Source organism: Anguilla rostrata, chromosome 13 (assembly GCF_018555375.3).
Source record: "Anguilla rostrata isolate EN2019 chromosome 13, ASM1855537v3, whole genome shotgun sequence".
In the NCBI taxonomy this organism is placed as follows: domain Eukaryota; kingdom Metazoa; phylum Chordata; class Actinopteri; order Anguilliformes; family Anguillidae; genus Anguilla; species Anguilla rostrata.
This window is the reverse complement of record NC_057945.1, coordinates 32,871,607-32,889,337: the sequence shown is the minus strand read 5'-3', so window position 1 is coordinate 32,889,337 and position 17,731 is coordinate 32,871,607. Positions and strand designations below refer to the sequence as shown.

The 17,731-nt window shown below is 45.6% G+C and overlaps 1 protein-coding gene across 1 annotated transcript; it reads left to right on the top strand.

Annotated features, from left to right (window-relative positions):
- The first annotated feature begins 1,697 nt into the window (after positions 1 to 1,697).
- On the top strand, positions 1,698 to 17,656 carry tmem240b (transmembrane protein 240b). The gene is made up of 4 exons (XM_064304823.1): positions 1,698 to 3,119; positions 3,509 to 3,615; positions 8,851 to 9,059; positions 15,200 to 17,656. Exons 1-4 carry the CDS (start codon positions 3,063 to 3,065, stop codon positions 15,352 to 15,354), a joined length of 528 nt encoding a protein of 175 aa, XP_064160893.1. The 5' UTR covers positions 1,698 to 3,062; the 3' UTR covers positions 15,355 to 17,656.
- Positions 17,657 to 17,731: the final 75 nt, after the last annotated feature.

Here is a 17,731-nt window from a genome sequence, read left to right as displayed (position 1 = left end):
ATACATGTCATATTTTATAGAATTATTATATTTATTCCATTGATTATTTGTGTTTTCTGGTTCTTATTGGAATTAAATGTTGAAAATAGTTTATTTTGGTTTCTTCATTCTTTGTAACTAGCATTTTAACATTATACCAACCAACCCCATAACATGTGCCAACCAACCCTGGTTCGAGGTTTAATTATTAGTCACCTAATTTTAGAAAACATTTGTGGTCATTAAATCATATTGGAATATTCTATAAATAAATATAAGTTATGCCAGAGAAAAAAACGGCAAAGAGTGAAATGTGTGCCAACCAACCTCGGTCTCCCCTACGTGTACTACCCAGGTATTTCGTTAATTACGCCAATTACGTTTCCTAACTGGCACATACCAATGCCGGTTCACTTGCATAGGCTATTACATTTTAGAGCAATATCTTTTTTGTTTCTTTAGATCTGGAGTCATATTGCCTGTTTATTACACGACTGGACCTAGCGTCCTTCAGCTACGGATGGCTTCCGTTGCCGGGTTTCCCCGCCTCGTGCGAAAGCCACGCCCCCAGCTGCGCACCAAGTGTCGCCTTCCTACCTAATTACTGTGCAGCTCAGCTGGTGGACGGCAGATTGGACAGAAGAAAGGCCTGGCAGCGCGCCCTTTGGAGGACGAAAGCTAGAATCCGCTCTCCTGAATTGATAGATGACTTTGTAGCTACGGGTGCAGGGGCCTTACAAATACGATTGGCAAATTGGGAGAAAAAGAAAGAAAATGACTATTTAATGGGGTTAAACGAAGTCCTTTAAGTGGTTTAGACCTCGAAATCTCTTTTTGGCGAAGGAAGAGAATGACAACATAGAAAAAATACCCCTTGCAACTTTGTTGAACCAAAAAAAAAAGTCAAAATCAGTAATAATAATAAAAAATGATGCCCTACCTGTAATAAAAGAATAGGCTACGTGTAAACCTTACGTGGATATCAACTGGGATATGAAATATGTACCTATTAAATCAGCCAAACAAAGAACATTCATGTGACAGCCTGATACCTTTTTATATATAGCATGTGCTACCTCATTGTATAGGCTTTGAATCTTAGAAGGCTAGGAATATAGGGAACAGGCTCAAGAAGCAAGCAGTTACCGTTGCAATAATGCACCCATCTATTCAGCAAGCTGTAAATGCTTTGAGACACAGACTGTTCCTTAAAAAAGGCATCCCATCAGTCTTTCTTCATCCCGCACCCCTCTCGTAGGAGTGAATAAAACAGGATGCAGCTATCACAAGAATGACGTGGATACTGGGAAATTGCATCGCATTCCTTCACAGCGTATCGACTAACGTGTTACAAGCCGTCATTGGCGACAGTCTGGTGCGGTGGCCGCAAACGAAGCTGACGAGAGAATAAATTATGCAGCTGAAGGGACGTCTTTGACAACTGACGCCGTATTTCTCGCAATAGAATTAGCATCAAAATATCTCAGCCTCTAAGGGCTGTCTTTACCGACGAAAGGGGATTTAAAAAAATTAAAATGGGCTCCGTAAAAAATCGCATAAGGACAATTAAGAAGTCGGGATGCTTTCACACCTTGATGCATTAATACTGTTTGAACGTCAACACTTAATGAAAACGATTTTGTCTAATATATACAGATAATACCGATTTGAGACAATGTCTTAAGCTTGGCTATAAAACAGCGTTATAAACACACCTCACCTCTGTCCTCTCGTATTCATGAGATGGACAGTGTCTGATATTTCCCTACAGGCTACATCTCGCACGAAAATACATCAGTAAACAAATAACGCCGGTTGGGGGAATGTTCCTTCATACAACACACGTCTCCAAGGTTTGGTCCATCTGTCGGTACCCGAAAAGCTCAGTTCATTTTTCTTCCGTGTGTTTGATGGAGCAATCGGCATGTAAGTGAATGGGCTGCTGTCGTATACACACGAAACCCAGCCCTGCTGAGTGGTGCAGCATACAAATCTGAACTGCAATGTCAGAGAGAGAGAGAGGGAGAGAGGGAGGGGGGTGAGAGAGAGAGAGAGAGAGAGAGAGAGAGAGAGAGAGAGACGGTTTACCGGGTCACGCTTATCTGGAGAAGGTGGGATCGCATCAATTTTCGTTTCCCTTTTATTTATTTGTGTATAATATTTTGAAACCTGAAAGAATAAAGCATAGGCTACCGAACGAGCTGCAATGTATAGCCTATCCAACTATGTGACCTTTGATAACTCAAACGCAAATACGCACGCACTGGTATTCGGTTGAAGACGCTCTCGAATGCGATGGCGAGAATATGAAGATGGGCCATGGATATTTGTGTGCCTCACGGCGCTGATGCAGCTGCTGTTGCCTGGTTTTGAGTGGACTGCAGGGAGGGAGGATCCGGTTCCGACTCGATCCAGCTGGCATTTCTGTCTCCACTAGGCTAGAACCGGGGAAAATAACGACAACCAGCTAACCGACACTCTTTCACTAAAAACCAGCGAGGGGAAATGAATAAGAAATTAGCCAATTTTCTTATAAATCGATGAATTGATTGACTAATCAATCAATTTACTAAGCGGGGGTATCACGGACTCCTGGTCCACGGATGGTAGGGGCAGACCGGGACAGAGCCGTGGCAATCCTGCGCTTTTCTCTCTCATTCGCCCTTGCTGAGATTTTTTGAATGGTCTTTGAGCGCAGCGGAATAAATAATCATTACAGTGCTGGTACTGGAGAGAAGGCCACCTTCTCCAACGCGGTTCTGCCGGGATCTGACAAGCAGAACTCGATAGCACACTCGGTGCAGTTCTGTTCATTGGAGTCTAATCGCCGCAGCGCCGGACTGGGATCTCAGGAGAACTGTAAGTGCGTGTGTGATCGAGGGGGAAGAGGGCCACCTCAACCTTATGCCGCCAAGAAGCGAACCCCGAGCTGGCTAGCCCAGGGGGACGGTTAGTCAGGCACAGTGAGGGAGCCTCAATGAGCGTCTTTTCCCTGGACGGAGTGTCAGCTCTGAGCCCAGCAAGATTCTTTGGCTAGGCGAAGAGGGCGAGAAGGAGAAGGAAAGGCGAGTTTGGAAGTTTTGATGCATATGATCTCAACGACCATGATCTTTATGATTCTTGGGGCTTCTGTTGTAATGGTAAGCGGATTTTCTTTTCCTTTTTACATTTCCGTCCCTCTTAACTATACACCCTTATGAACCGCTTACGTTTCATAATTTTCTGAAAAATATTAGAAATTAAATAAATAATTTAGCACATAAAACAGCCACAGGATAAAAACGACAAATAGCCAACATGTATGCTTGGCAGCTGTACCCAGGTGAAACATTAATAGGTTATCAATTATGAATCACTAAAAATAACCCAAGACTAAACTGTTTCAGTGGGGCCACATTTGCCCTGTAAATGTTATGATTGACTACTGATGTTTAATTTTTCTACCACAAACTGCTTTGCGAGGACGTATAGCGGTTGTTGTCGGATTCTCTCCTGTTTTGTCCCAGTTGACACGAATGCTTCTTTTCAGGCGATAGCGTGTTTAATGGACATGAACGCACTACTGGATCGCTTTCACAACTATATCTTACCACATTTACGAGGAGAAGACCGCGTCTGTCATTGCAACTGCGGAAGGTAAACGAAACAAACAAAAACGAGTGAATGTGTTTGCAAAGAAGGCACACAATAAGACAGTATGAATGTTTTATATATGCACACAGAGCCTACGGATACATGTTTGTTTGTGTGGGGGAGTCAAACGCACAACCTGCGAAATATTTATATTGCTGAAGACTTACATACTTCGTATTCCACATAAAGGCGCCCTGTTTGGATTCCAAATATTGTGTTTGCTTATTATTTATTATGTTGCAGCGTCCGTTGGCTTTTACGCGCGATCATATGTAGATGGTTGGAAGCGATACGCCCTAATAAGAAAAGGCTAACGCTTTCGGTTTGTTGTTCTTGGTGTCTACAGCAAGAAAATTCTCCTTGAGCTCTCTGCCTGACTCGAATACATTCCTCCGTATTAAGGTGTGTGTGTGTGTGTGTGTGTGTGAGAGAGAGAGAGAGAGAGAGAGAGAGAGGTGAATCACAGAGAAAAACGCACAAACGCGTGAGATTTAAAGATACCCTGCTTTATAAGAATGTGGTATGCTTGCTGAGATGTAGGGAAAATGACTATGAACTGTGTGGACGGTTACAGAGAACAGGGGTGAATTTCCACTCCCGAGTATCTACACCAAGCTATAGAAGGGCCAGAGAAAAAAGAGATTTGGAGAACAGGCTGCTCACCAGAAGTAGCAATGAGTGACACATATTTTGCACTGAGAAAGAGCACATAGCGCATGTGAGAGCGCGTGTAGGAGAGTGTGAAGGAATGTGTGTATGTCTGATTTTGATCACATAAACTATTGGCTTCCTTCCTTTTATGCAGCGACATTTCTAAATATCTTGACCTAATACTGCCTCCTAAACGTCCCATCTGTTCTCTAATCATTATTTTATTTGTGTGTAGTGTGAAGGCCATGCCAGTGCCTCTGCCACTGCACTCAGGTGTCTACCTGTCACAATGAACCTACAAAACACATGCACGAATAAGGGTATGGAAAATATCCATACCTGAATAAATATATATTTGCAGAACCCATGTGAAAGCAATGTGGGAAGCAAGCAAGGCCTAATTGCCCAATTAGTGCCCAACCTCACTAATGTTCTTCTGGCTGAATGGAAGCAAATCCCTGCAGCAATGCTCCAGCATCTAGTATAAAGCCTTCCCAGAAGAGTGGAGGTTGTTATAGCAGCAAAGGGAGGGCCGACTCCATATTAGTGCCCATCATTTTAGATGAGATGTTGGATGTCAGGTGTCCATATACTTTTGGCCATGTAGTGTATATATCAATGAAGACAAGTGAGTCAGTAATTGTGGCAGCCACACATGCCCAATCCAGAAACACACCCACCACCAGGTTTCACAGATAGGGGCAGCGTAGGGTTTGGATCTAGGGCAGTTCCTTTTTGTTCTCCATACTTTGCTCTTGTCACACTGATACAACTGAATCTTGGTCTCGTCTGTCCTGGCCATCCTGTTTTTTGTGGCAAACTCATGGTTTGAATCTTGCAGTGTAGCCACTGTGGTTCTGTTGATGAAATCTTCTGTGGACGGTAGTCACTGGCGCATTCACACCTGCCTCCTGAAAATAGTTTCTGTCCTGTTCTGACAGGTGTTTGGCGGTTTTTCTTCATTATGCTGAGAACTGTAGAGGTCTTCCTTGGCCTACCAGCCCTTCGCCATCACTGCACTCACCAGTGCTTAATTTTAATGATGTTCCAAACTAGATTTTGGTGAGCTTAATTTTTGGATTGTTATTATTTTAGGGATTACGTTTGCGAGATGTGTTGTTCACCAGATATGCAGTGTAATGAGAAGGGGCGTTTCTTAAAAAAAAAAAAAAAAATACAATTCCCAAAAGGTAATTGATCTCTAGTATGAATTCGCTATTTGCTATGGTTTGCCTAATAGATATTATGTTTACATGCATGATATGTTTTTTAAATGACTTGCTAATCAATGGAGTCAGTTTGGAGACAGATTATGTTTATGTTCTCCTTTGGAAAGAGATTGGATTTTATAGATTGGTTGGTTGGTTGGTTGGTTGTTTGATTGATTTATTGACTGACTGATTGATTGAGTCATAGAGAGAATCACAGTGGAGTCCTGATAGTTGAAAGAGTGGCAGTGTGGTCACTGTAACTGAACACCATCCTGTAGGAAAGAAAGACACAGTAAATAGTAGTTATATCTGCACTCCAGCAACAATCTCAGTATTAGGCAAAGTTATGAAAGGACTTGTGTTGTATATATGAAATTTATTTTGCAATAACATGCCTGATTAAAGGATTTAATTAAATAAATGTGTGTATAGACTCCTGACAAGGCTCAAAGTGCGGTGTAAATTTTGGGGTTTATTCAAAGCACTCCATATTCAGTAACTCTGCACTTAAATGGGTATGGAGCGTATAACCACAGATTGTCACATAAGATTGGTTATTGGATCTGTGGACTCTTCGGTGGTGTATTCAATGTGCATTCCTCACAAAATGTGCTTCAGCTTGTTCCTGTTCATATTATTTCTTCATGCGTACATCCAAAAACACTTTGACTACTTTTATTGACACACATTTGTGCATGTGCTTTGGATAGCACTTGATTGATAATGTGCAGTTATTTGTGAATAGTTCATTTTCATGCTACAGTCATTCTGTAAACAGTTTTGGATCTTGCTTACAGCTCATAAGATTCTCTGCATGATTCTCATGTTATTTAATGTTATTTGTTAAATGTTACCGTTGGAGGAGGCTCACTACGGTGCCTTCAAACACACATGCAAATTTAAACAGTATTTATATATCTACATTTATGTCACTACCGACGCCTTTGACGTCAGATCCTATTCTTCTCATTATGGCTTGCAAAGAGCAATAGTGGTGCTTCTGCCAAGAATACAGTTCTTTTCCTGAAATGAACATTTTAAAGTGCTTCATCTTGGCACAAATTGGGTTAGATTCTCCTTTTTGTGTAAGCTTTCAGTGGCGACATTTGTTCTAGTCACCACACTGTACACAGCGATAAGGCCTGCCCAAGGAGTAGACATTACAGTGGCACTGAAGTTTATAATGGCGAGTGCTTCTCAGGCTTATTGAAGATAACGGCTATATTTGCTGTGAAAGGACTGTGAAGTTTATTTTTCATTTAAAACTCGATTCATTGCAATTTACCGTTTTACGGATTCACAAGTTTTTCTACTACTCCTGCCTGACGTGCAGTTGAAGAAAGTCATGTATTTTTTTCCGCTAAGAAGAAACGGTTGTCTGGGTTTCAACTCCTCATGTGACTTTTATTCCCTTCACATCTCATCCCATTCCTTTCCACTGGCTACTGATGGCAGCCCACATCTGGCACGGGCTTATCGAAGGAGTAGCTCCCATCTACCTGCAAGCCCTTGTGCGGCGCAGGTACCCCAGTTAGGTCCTTGCAGTCATCTAATGGTAAATGGTAAATGGACTGCATTTATATAGCGCTTTTATCCAAAGCGCTTTACAATTGATGCCTCTCATTCGCCAGAGCAGTTAGGGGTTAAGTGTCTTGCTCAAGGACACTTCGACACGCCCAGGGCAGGGTTTGAACCGGCAACCCTCCGACAGCCAGACAATCGGTCTTACCTCCTGAGCTATGTCGCCCCTACCTTTTGATTGCTTGGAGTTCTCACTTCTAGAGGTTGTTCAGTCATGGTCCTTCTCCACCCTGACCCTACAGAGGTGGAACGAGCTTCCTGAACCAGTAAGTGTTGCACGAGGAGGCACGGGACGGAAAAACCGACCTCTTTAGACCAAGACCGTTCCTCACCTCTAAAGCTCAGACTATCCCCGCTCACAGTCACGCAATACAAATAAAATTTTAATGTCTTGTGGAGCTATTTCTGGCTCCAAAATTCTGGCTGTGGTTTTTGCTCCCCGTGAACCCTCGATGCTCGGCAGGGTGACAGGAGTTGCGGCAAAGCAAAAACATTTTTTTAAACGATGGAGCTTCCTCATGACTGGCCCCAGGGTTCGATTCCAAGGGCTTTTGTGATACACACTTGAAGTGTTCAACCAAAACGCTTTCATGGGGTCAGTTTAAAATCTTTGAGACATATTTCATAGGGATTTTTAAAAAAGGTTGCAAGCTGATTACATTTTCTTATTTCCTTGAACCATCCAGTTCACTCTTGGTGTCATAAAAGTAAGTTCTTTCATACCGAGTGCAAAAGATCCCCTAGATCTTGTGCTTGTTCCCAGTGATAAAATCTCCATGTCGTGAGGGGTTGTGTGCAATTCAGAGTTCACGAGTGAGAAGAGAGTGGGCCTGATAGGGAGGCAGTGACAGAACAGACACCTCAACTGCGTCCTCACACTGCTGAGATCTCAGAGCCTCGGAGATATCTGTCATTCTCTCTTGCTCTCTCTCTCTCTCTCTTTCTCTCACTCTCTCACTCTCTCTGTTTTTTCTTCTCTCCATGTTCCTCTGTCTGTTTCGATCATTGTGATCTGAGTTGTGAGCAGTGCCCGCTTACCAGGCCGTGTGATTCAGATTGGTTGGCCCTCCCCCTCCTACTCCCAATGGGAGTTCCAGATGTGAGAGTGATGCACTGCCCCCTTTTCCCCTGAGCTCCAGCTGTTCCTGCACACCCACCCCCTCCCCCAACATACACACACACTCACATGTACACATGCACACACACACACACACACACATGTACACATTCACACACTTGTACACACTGACATACACACACACAAGCACACATACAGTGTTGTTCAAGCTGTTCATGGCCATGCATTAATTTGGTTTTGTCCTCTCCTTGAAAGTATTGTTTGTGTACGTGCGTGTGTGTGTGTACGTGTGTGTTTGTGCGCATGTGCGTGCGTGTGTGTGTGTACGTGTGAGCATGTGTGTGCGTGTGTGTGAGCATGTACGTGCGTGTGAGCATGTGTGTGTGTGTGAGCGTGTGTGTATGTGTGTGTACATGCGTGTGAGCATGTGTGTGAGCGTGTGTGTACGTGTGTGTACGTGCGTGTGAGCATGCGTGTGTGTGAGTGTGTGTGTACGTGCGTGTGAGCATGCGCGTGCGTGTGTGTGAGCGTGCGTGTATGTGCGTGTGAGCGTGTGTGTGTACGTGCGTGTGTGTGTGTACGTTTGATCGTAATTAAACATTTCATTCACCTGCTGCCTTTGTTCTCTCCCTTTCCCGCTCTTTCTCTCTCTCCCGCTTCGGTGTGGTTCTCCTCCTCTCCTCCTCCTCTCCTTCGCCCCGGCCCCACCGGCCCCAGGCACCACGTGCACTACGTGATCCCGTACGACGGGGAGCAGTCTCTGGTGGACTCCTCGGAGAACTACTTTGTGAGCGACAGCGTGACCAAGCAGGAGATGGACCTGATGCTGGGGCTGCTTCTGGGGTTCTGCATCAGCTGGCTGCTCCTGTGGCTGGATGGGGCTCTGCAGTGTGCTGTGCGGGCCTGGAGGGCCAGCCGCCTGTATGGTGAGTAAAGCAGGAGGGGGCGTGGCCAAGGGTGGGGGGAGGGGCTCTGCAGTGTGCTGTGCGGGCCTGGAGGGCCAGCCGCCTGTATGGTGAGTAAAGCAGGAGGGGCGTGGCCAAGGACAGGGGGAGGGGCCAAGGGTGGGGGAGGGGCTCTGCAGTGTGCTGTGAGGGCCTGGAGGGCCAGCCGCCTGTATGGTGAGTAAAGCAGGAGGGGCGTGGCCAAGGACAGGGGGAGGGGCCAAGGGTGGGGGGAGGGGCTCTGCAGTGTGCTGTGAGGGCCTGGAGGGCCAGCCGCCTGTATGGTGAGTAAAGCAGGAGGGGGCGTGGCCAAGGACAGGGGGAGGGGCCAAGGGTGGAGGGAGGGGCTCTGCAGTGTGCTGTGCGGGCCTGGAGGGCCAGCCGCCTGTATGGTGAGTAAAGCAGGAGGGGGGTGGCCAAGGGTGGGGGGAGGGGCTCTGCAGTGCACTGTGGGGGCCTGGAGGGCCAGCCGCCTGTGGTGAGTAAAGCTGGAGGGGGTGTGGCCAAAGGGAGGGGGCATGGCCAAGGGCAGGGGGGGAGGGGCTCTTCAGTACGACGTGAGGGCCTGGGGGTGTGGCCGATGTTAAGAGGGGCTATGAAGCTGCAAGCAGTGGAGAGGTGGGAAATGGCCTGTTAACCTGAGATCGTTTTTTAAGAGGCTTTGCAGAATCTCTGAGGTACCAGAGACTGCAGTCAGGACGCAGGCTCGCAAATTGCTATGTGTGTGATTACCCCAAGGGAATGCTGGGAAAGTTCTCAGGGGGTTCTTTGAATGCACTGTGTGATGTCTGCTTTTATCCAGCACGCATTGTTCTCTAAATTATTCACCTGTTTTAATATATGCTCTTCAAAGATTGCAGTACAGTACGTCTTATACTCCCATGAGTAAGCGTGAAATTGAAACTGAAGTCGACACAGTGTGGCACCAGCCTGCTTTCACTGGGTGTTGACATTACGGTGGTGTGTGCTGGTGAGGATTTTCTATTAAAATGGTTTGTAATCTACAGAAATTTGTGTCTAAATGGGTGAAAGTATTTCCAATAGTTATGTCCCCCTGCTCTGCACGTATAGAGGTAGTGAATGGAAAAATGGAAGAGCAAAGTCAGTTGATAGGATGTTGTGCCACCATGTGTGGCCTGTATTTGCCATGGTATCTATCGTAACACTACATTAAGTTGCGGCTATACCTTTGTAGTTAAATTTGAACCAATTTGGTAGCAAGCGATTATTATTGAGTAACTCCAACATAGGTAACATGGAACAACAGTTAGCAGTATTCTTAATTGCACAATGTGAAGCACTGGCAGCCATCTTATCGTCTGTCCTGCTAAAGGGACACCTTTCCCTGTCATGAAGACACATTGTGAAATTAACAGGCAAGGTCTTTATAACGTGTCATGAAGATACGGTCGATGAAAAAATATAGAAATATTCACGCGCAATTAACAATGCCACTGTTGTAACTGTTGTTCCAGGTCACCTATGTTGGAATTACTCAATAATAATCTCTCATTACCAAATCAATTACTATTTAACTACGCAGGTATAGCTGCATCTTAATGTGAAGTGTTACCGAATGTCTCATCATCTGGAATTCTGCACAAGGAATACAACATCGCTCTGCAGGAAGAAAGCAAATAAAGTCACGAATAGTCTATGAAAGTGGATGGATAAAATTGTCTCAGGGATCATTCCAGATTATCCTCAATCCTAGAATATACTGGAAAATTTTGGAATATTTTCATATGCTGGGATATACTGTGATATACTGGAATATTGTTGTATACTTAGATATCCTGGGATATATTGGAATATTGTCATATACTGGGATATATTGGAATGTTATCATATACTGGGATATTCTGGGATATATTGGAATGTCATCATATACTGGGATATTCTGGGGTATATTGGAATGTTGTCATATACTGGGATATAGTAGGATATATTGGAATGTTGCTTTATAGTGGGATATAGTGGGACATATTGGGATGTTGTCATATACATATATTTTGCTTGGGCTCAGATCTGGTGATGAAGAAGGCCACACTAAATAATTTCAGTGTCATGTTCTGTCTACAGGAAATAAATATTTTAACACTGGGGTCAATAACGGTCCACCATTAAGTACCATTAAGTAATTATTGGCATTGACTTCAATCCATGGCCTGGAATATGTGTCTCATACCATTACAGAATCAAGATTGGGCAATACAAATTTTACTTACAATAAAATGCAAGTGTTGATTACATTTTTCACAGACACGGTTTGGCAAATGTATTAATTGCTAAAATGAATGCGACGAATGCAATTGACACACATTTAATCACAAGTCAGCGTTAAGGGAAAAATATCTTGATTGAATCCGGGCCAAAGTTTAGGACACACAGACTGAAAAAAGTGACCTCTGCCGTTTCTTCTCCCGAAATGATGTGCGGTACGGGGAACGTTGAATCCCGCCGTCTCCCCAGAAGGCGTGGTTTTTGCGAGCCGCTCTAGGTATGGCCTCGTCCTCCTTCGGAAAGCAGAAGCTGAATTGCTCATGTGAGCGCCTGCGTGATTAACAGCTGTGGCTAATGTTAGCCTGTGCCGCGGGGCAGAGAGACGCGCGTGCAGGAGAAAGGGCCTCATTAGAGGCTGGTAATGAGGCTCGTACTGCGTGTAGCCGCGGTTAGCGACACGCGTTTGATCGTAAATACGGCGGCAGGTACAGTTGGGGTGTGGAGCCTCCCGCCTTCGCCCCCCCTCCCCCAGCAACCCCCCTCCCACCCCACCACACCCCCCCTCAGCCCGCAGAGGACGTGCAGTGACGGGCAGCCGGGTGATATAAGTGGCGTGACGCGTAGGCTGTGATTGGAAGGAGGGCCAAGGTGAAGGAGAAGCCCTCTGGAGGTCAGAGGAGCAGACAGCCGTTGAGTAGGAGGGCGTTTCCCAAAGAGAGGGAATCGCTCGTGATGGACTTGGCCAAGGACATTAGTCATGCATTAAGGCTTTGAAAACACCGAGATGACTCCCGTGATTTAGAGTAACATTTTGAGCTACTATTCTGGGTTTCAGCGCGTAGCCAAGATTCTCTTTGTGTCTCGACAAAACTATATTTAGCCTGTATTGGCCATTTACAGCTGAAATAGAGAGAACTCTAGGTTCTGTGTGATTGTACCTCTGCATTAAGCTCATATAGTCATGGGCAGCAAAATATATTGGATTATTATTGGACAAATATTGGTGTAAATGCCTAACTGCCTATTTATTAATATATTTCTAATTTTACGAAAAAAATCAGTGATGGGAATGGGCTATCCTTATTCCGAAGATAAGCCTGTTTTAGTAGATGTTTAAGATCTGATCAGTTGTATTCAAGATGTGCCACAACGTTATAAACAAGGCTTTGCACTGTATGTTCGTGCTTCAGTAATCAGACAAACGTGCACACGTGCTCACGTTTGCTCACACACCTGCTTTTGCACATGCACATGTGAGCTGACAGATGGGACAGGGTATCACATTAATTTCTGCATTCCTTGCTTCCATTGGTTTAACCCTCTCTGCCTCATGCATTTAGTATGGGAAATAGCAGCTATGATTTAGTATGGAAGTGCAGTTCACGTGCATATTAGACTGGACTCTGGTATCTAGCAAAAATAAATGGAGTTTTATTCCTAAATTGAATCCAGCTGAAAAAAAAAGCTGGACAGAACTAGGGTAAATGTTTCAGCTTCATGCTTTCATTGGTGCTTCAATTAAGCAATTAAGGAGTGAACTGATAAGCAGTCATGTGCAGGGAAGGACAAAGTGGGAAGTATAATGGCAGGAGGTGTCTTCTGCCTGACAGAAGAGTGTTTGTGCTGCTCTTTGATACAGAGGCCTCGTGTGTGTTGTATGCTAACAGCTGGGGAACCGTTTCCCTTGAGAGAGAGAGAGAGAGAGAGCGTTCCTCAAAGGGGCTCCTTCACGTTTCGACAGGCTGTCACTTTTCACGTCAGCCGCAGCCCCGCGTCGCGTTTCCCCGAGACTGATGGATGCGCCCTCCTTCCGATTCCGTTTACCTGACTTCGGCGTCGGCGTGAGTCGTTAGCGTTTGAGGTTGCCCGGAGGAACCGAGCGTTGGAAAAGGATGAAGAATGGGTGGCGCTGCGGCACGCTTTGCCATAAACGAGTGCACATGGCATAATGTGCTCGTCTATGTTTTATTTCATGCGTAACGCACATCAATTGGCCTTCTTTGCTGTCGCAGACAGTTTCACAGACGCTGACTTTCGTAGACACGCTCTCTTATTACTCTAATTACTCGTATTTGTTTACGCTTTGTGTGGACGCCCTATTGACTCACACTGCGCCCCGTGAATTGAGAAAACCTGAGCTTGCTTGTGTCTGTCAGCCTGTTCCTTGTTCCTTCACTCATTAACTATCACATGCCCTTAACACTGCAAAAAAAAAATCTGTCTTAATAAGTGTTTTAGTCTTGTAGTGTTGTACTATTATTTTTCTTCTTTCTAGTGGAATACATTAGATTGTTTTTACTGTTACTGTTTGCTTGACAGGTGAAATTTTCTTGCCCCATTGGCAAATCTTTAATTTAATCAAATTCAAAGTCTTACCTCAGTGGCTTTTTGGTTTATTTAGCAAAAAAAGTAGTAGAGATTTTAAGCCTAAATATAAAACTAAAGTACTTGTTGAGATTGACCTATGTTTTGGTTTTTGCAGTGTGCTAGGTCACTCACTTTCACTCCCCTTACCTTTGCTTCCCCTCTCTGTCTCCTCTTCCCCCTATCTCCTTATCCCATCTTTCTGTGTGTTTATATGAATGCTAAACAGGTTTTCCTGGGTCCAGTCAGGAGCGACAGTGATAAAAAAAAAGAAAGCATTGACAATAAAATAGTCAAATCAATATAAATCAATGACAGATCATATATGTGTCCCCCATTTGACAAACACATCCTCTTTTCCTCGTCAATCTCAAATGCAGCACCCCCTCCTCCTCCTCTTCCTCCCCTGCATTTCATTCTCTTCTCACTTCTACATCTGTCAAATTAAAATAGGAAACGAGCTTCATCGACACGGCAGGGTTGTCTCTCCCTCTTCTCGTCTCTTTATCCCTTTCCTCTCCTCTACTCTACTCTTCCCCCTCCTCCCTCATTCTCTCTCCATTCAGTGTGTCCTTACCCTTCAAATCAGTCCTCCCCGGATCACGTATCCATTCACTGCTATAAATAACTCCCCACCTCCAGCAGGGCCAGTCAGAAGTGTGTCTGTTCCATTCCGGGCTCCCTCCCCCCTCCCTCCCTCCCTCCCTCCCCCTACCTCCCTCCCTCTTCTCTCTCCTTCCCTCCCTCCTGTTCTCTCCTGCTGTAGCTGTCCCCTCCCCCACTTTCTCTGATATCAGGCCTTCCCAAGTCACAGTGAGAGCTCAAAAAAAAGAACATTTTGCACAGGATCACAGCTGTGTCGTCTGAAAAAGAAACAGCACTGCGCTCGTTAGGTATGTGACAGTTCAGAGGGAAATACAGAATAAAAGTGCTGTAAATGGCCCTCAGTCAGAAGCACATAGTGAGGGCTCAGACAAATGAGAAAGAGAACGGGGGTCGTGAATGCAGGGCAGGAACGTACACCGTGCTCTGATACACACACACACACACACACACACACACACACACACACACACACATATACACACATGCACGCACACGCACACGTGCACACACACACACGCACATATATACACACATGCACGCACACGCACACTATGCACACACACACACACACACCACGCACGCACACATACACACACACACACATGCGCACACACATACACATGCATGCACCGCACATACACACACACACCACGCACACACACACACACACAGACACACAAACACACACACACACACAAACACAAACACACGCTGTTACAAAGGTATACAAAGCAGCCTTTCGGTATTAGCAATTCTGACATCATCTGGAGAGGCGAGGACAGAGTGAGGGAGAGACTGGAGAAAGCTGTGAATCCCTCTGTGTTTTCCACACCTCGACAGTTTCTGCGCTCTCTCCTTCGCCGCCGCCCGTCTCTCTCTTTCTTCTCTCATCTCCGTTCCTCTCTCCTCTTATTCCTTCAATCTGGCAGATGCCCCCTCCTGGTCGTGGCTCCCGCGGTTCTGCAACCTGCGGGATCTGCGCAGACGCGCGCAGCTGAGGCAGCTGGAGGACTCCAGCGGGAACATGGTGCACATCAAACAGAAGCTGTACCACAACGGCCACCCCAGCCCGCGCCACCTCTGAGACTGTCCTCAGCGGCGACCCCCGTCACTGCAGAGACTCCTGACAGCAGCCGCCCCCACCCCCCCCCCCCAAAAAAAAACTGCCCCCGTCCCACACCGCTGCCCCAGAGACTCTCTGCATCAGCTGCCCTCCTTCCCCGGCGCTCGCTGTCTCGGAGACGCCCCCCCTTCCCCCCAGAGACGCACAAGAATTGCCCACCTGAATCCCTCCAAGAGGAGAAGAAACTGCTAAGTAATTCTTGTTCCCCCCCAAAAACCCTTAACTTTTGTCTGTCGTCCATCTTGCTTGGGGTATTTATTTTTGACACGGGGGGTTTGTGTACAGGGAAATGTTTTGTTTGTGTCTGTTTTTGAAATTTGGCATGCTCATAAAGATCTGGTTAAGAGAGGGGCAGTTCCAGGGGAGAGTGGAGGCTGATGAGTTGTTTTTTTGGGGGTTGGGCAAAAAACGGGGGGGTGGGAGGGTGCATATTTAGAGCTTGGCTGGGTTTGGGGTTTGTGACGGTAGTTATAGATTGCTGCTTATGTAAATAGAGTTATAAATATGGTTTAAAAGGGAAGCAATATGTCAGGATGGGGGTTGTAACAGTGTTGGGGGGGGGGAGGGTCGTTGGGGCCTGGGTCTGTTGGGTTGCATGGACAAAAAAGAAATGATTGAGGGAGAGTGAAAGAGGACAACGAGAGGACAGAGAAATAAAGGAGAACAAAGGAACACAGGTCTGGCTGCAACACAATGCCGATTGATTGGGTTTGTGGTTTAGTTCATTAATTGGATAATGACTGAATTTATTGATTTCAGTGATCTGTGACGGTAGGAGGTGGGGGGGACTGGTGGGAGTGGGGTATGGATTAGGACTGTGTGGTACGCTTAGGGCCTAAGGGCCTATGTTCAGTTCTGCGGTGGAAGCTGGAGGCTGCCAGGTTAGTGTTCTGGTGGAGGAGGACTGAAGGAGTTCAATACCTGGGCCCAGTGTGCTATACCCTGCTGGCCACCTGCTGCACGTAAGCCCACCAGCAGGGGGAGCTCTTATTCCCTTTGTAACTTCTCATGCAAATGAAGCCCAAGAACAGAGCACGTGAGTGATGTAAAAAAAAAAAAAAAGATGGGGTACAAGTGGACTTTATGGGCATGAATGGGAGTGAGGCTGTGTTTCTGCAGTCTGACCAAAGAATGGGCTTCATGGCCAGTTCTGTCTGGCCACCTTTGCTTCACAGTCTTCTTCATCAGCAGTTTGAAAAGACCAAATGAATGTTTCTCAATAACAGTTCTGCGGCCATACTGTCCACAGTTCTGTCTGTTGCTGGAGTGTCACTCCAACTGAACATCTTTGGCATTTAAAGGGGGGGGGGGGGCAATCACTGGGCCACTATAGGAGATAGAATTTTTAAGAAAAGAAAAACTAAAATTGCAATTAAACCTCCATTGGAGAAAACAAGGTACTGATATATAGATCGTTAATAACGTGAAATGTCGACCTTGAAAATGAAATTAATCATGAAAATAAAACAGGGAAGCCACGTGATTTTGTGTGACTTTTTTTTTTGTCATTGGCAACAAAAATGTGGTCGGTCCACAAAAACACAGCCACTTCACCCTTTGAGCTTTCCTGGGGTGTCTATTTTGGGGCAAGGTGCAGGGGTGGGTTGCGGGGGGGGGGGCGGGGTGATGGTGGATCCTTTCTGATCCTGAACATCGTTATGCAGTTGAAAGAGAGGAGAGATGGAGATGTAGAGAAGAAAGACATAGAGGTGTGTTTTGGTCTTCCTGCCTGTCTTATCTTGTCTGCCTGTGTGTGTGCCCATATTGAAGAACCACAAACTAGAAATAAACTGAAATCGTTAAATAGGGGATAACCCCATACTAAATTAAAAAAAAATAGACATAAATATATTTGAAAAGGCACAGGTTAAATAATTTTAAGGTATTTAATAATTGATATGTACAGATATTGAAATCATACCCTTGGTATGATCTGATGCTTCATTATGATCTAGACATAGATACTTGGTTCCTACGTATGGGCGCGAATGTCCATGCATGACTAGCGTGTGTGTGTGTGTCCTGGGGGCCAGAGGCACATTTCGGACCCCAGCAGATGTGTTAATGTTCGTGTCTCCACGTGAAGTGGAGGGGGATTGCATCGGACCCCGACCAGCTTGGACAAGCCCTGTCCCCCCCTCCCTCTTATCTCTGCCCTTCCCCCCCTCCTCCTCGTCCTCCTCCCCCTCCCTGTCCAGACATTGCTGTTGTGAAGATAAAATGTCTGTGTTTTATTAAAAGTGCCATTGGCGTACAACAGTGACTCCCATTTGGATGTGTGTCCTTCCTCAGCTCTCTCTCTCTCTCTCTCTGTCTCTCTCTCTGTCACACACACACA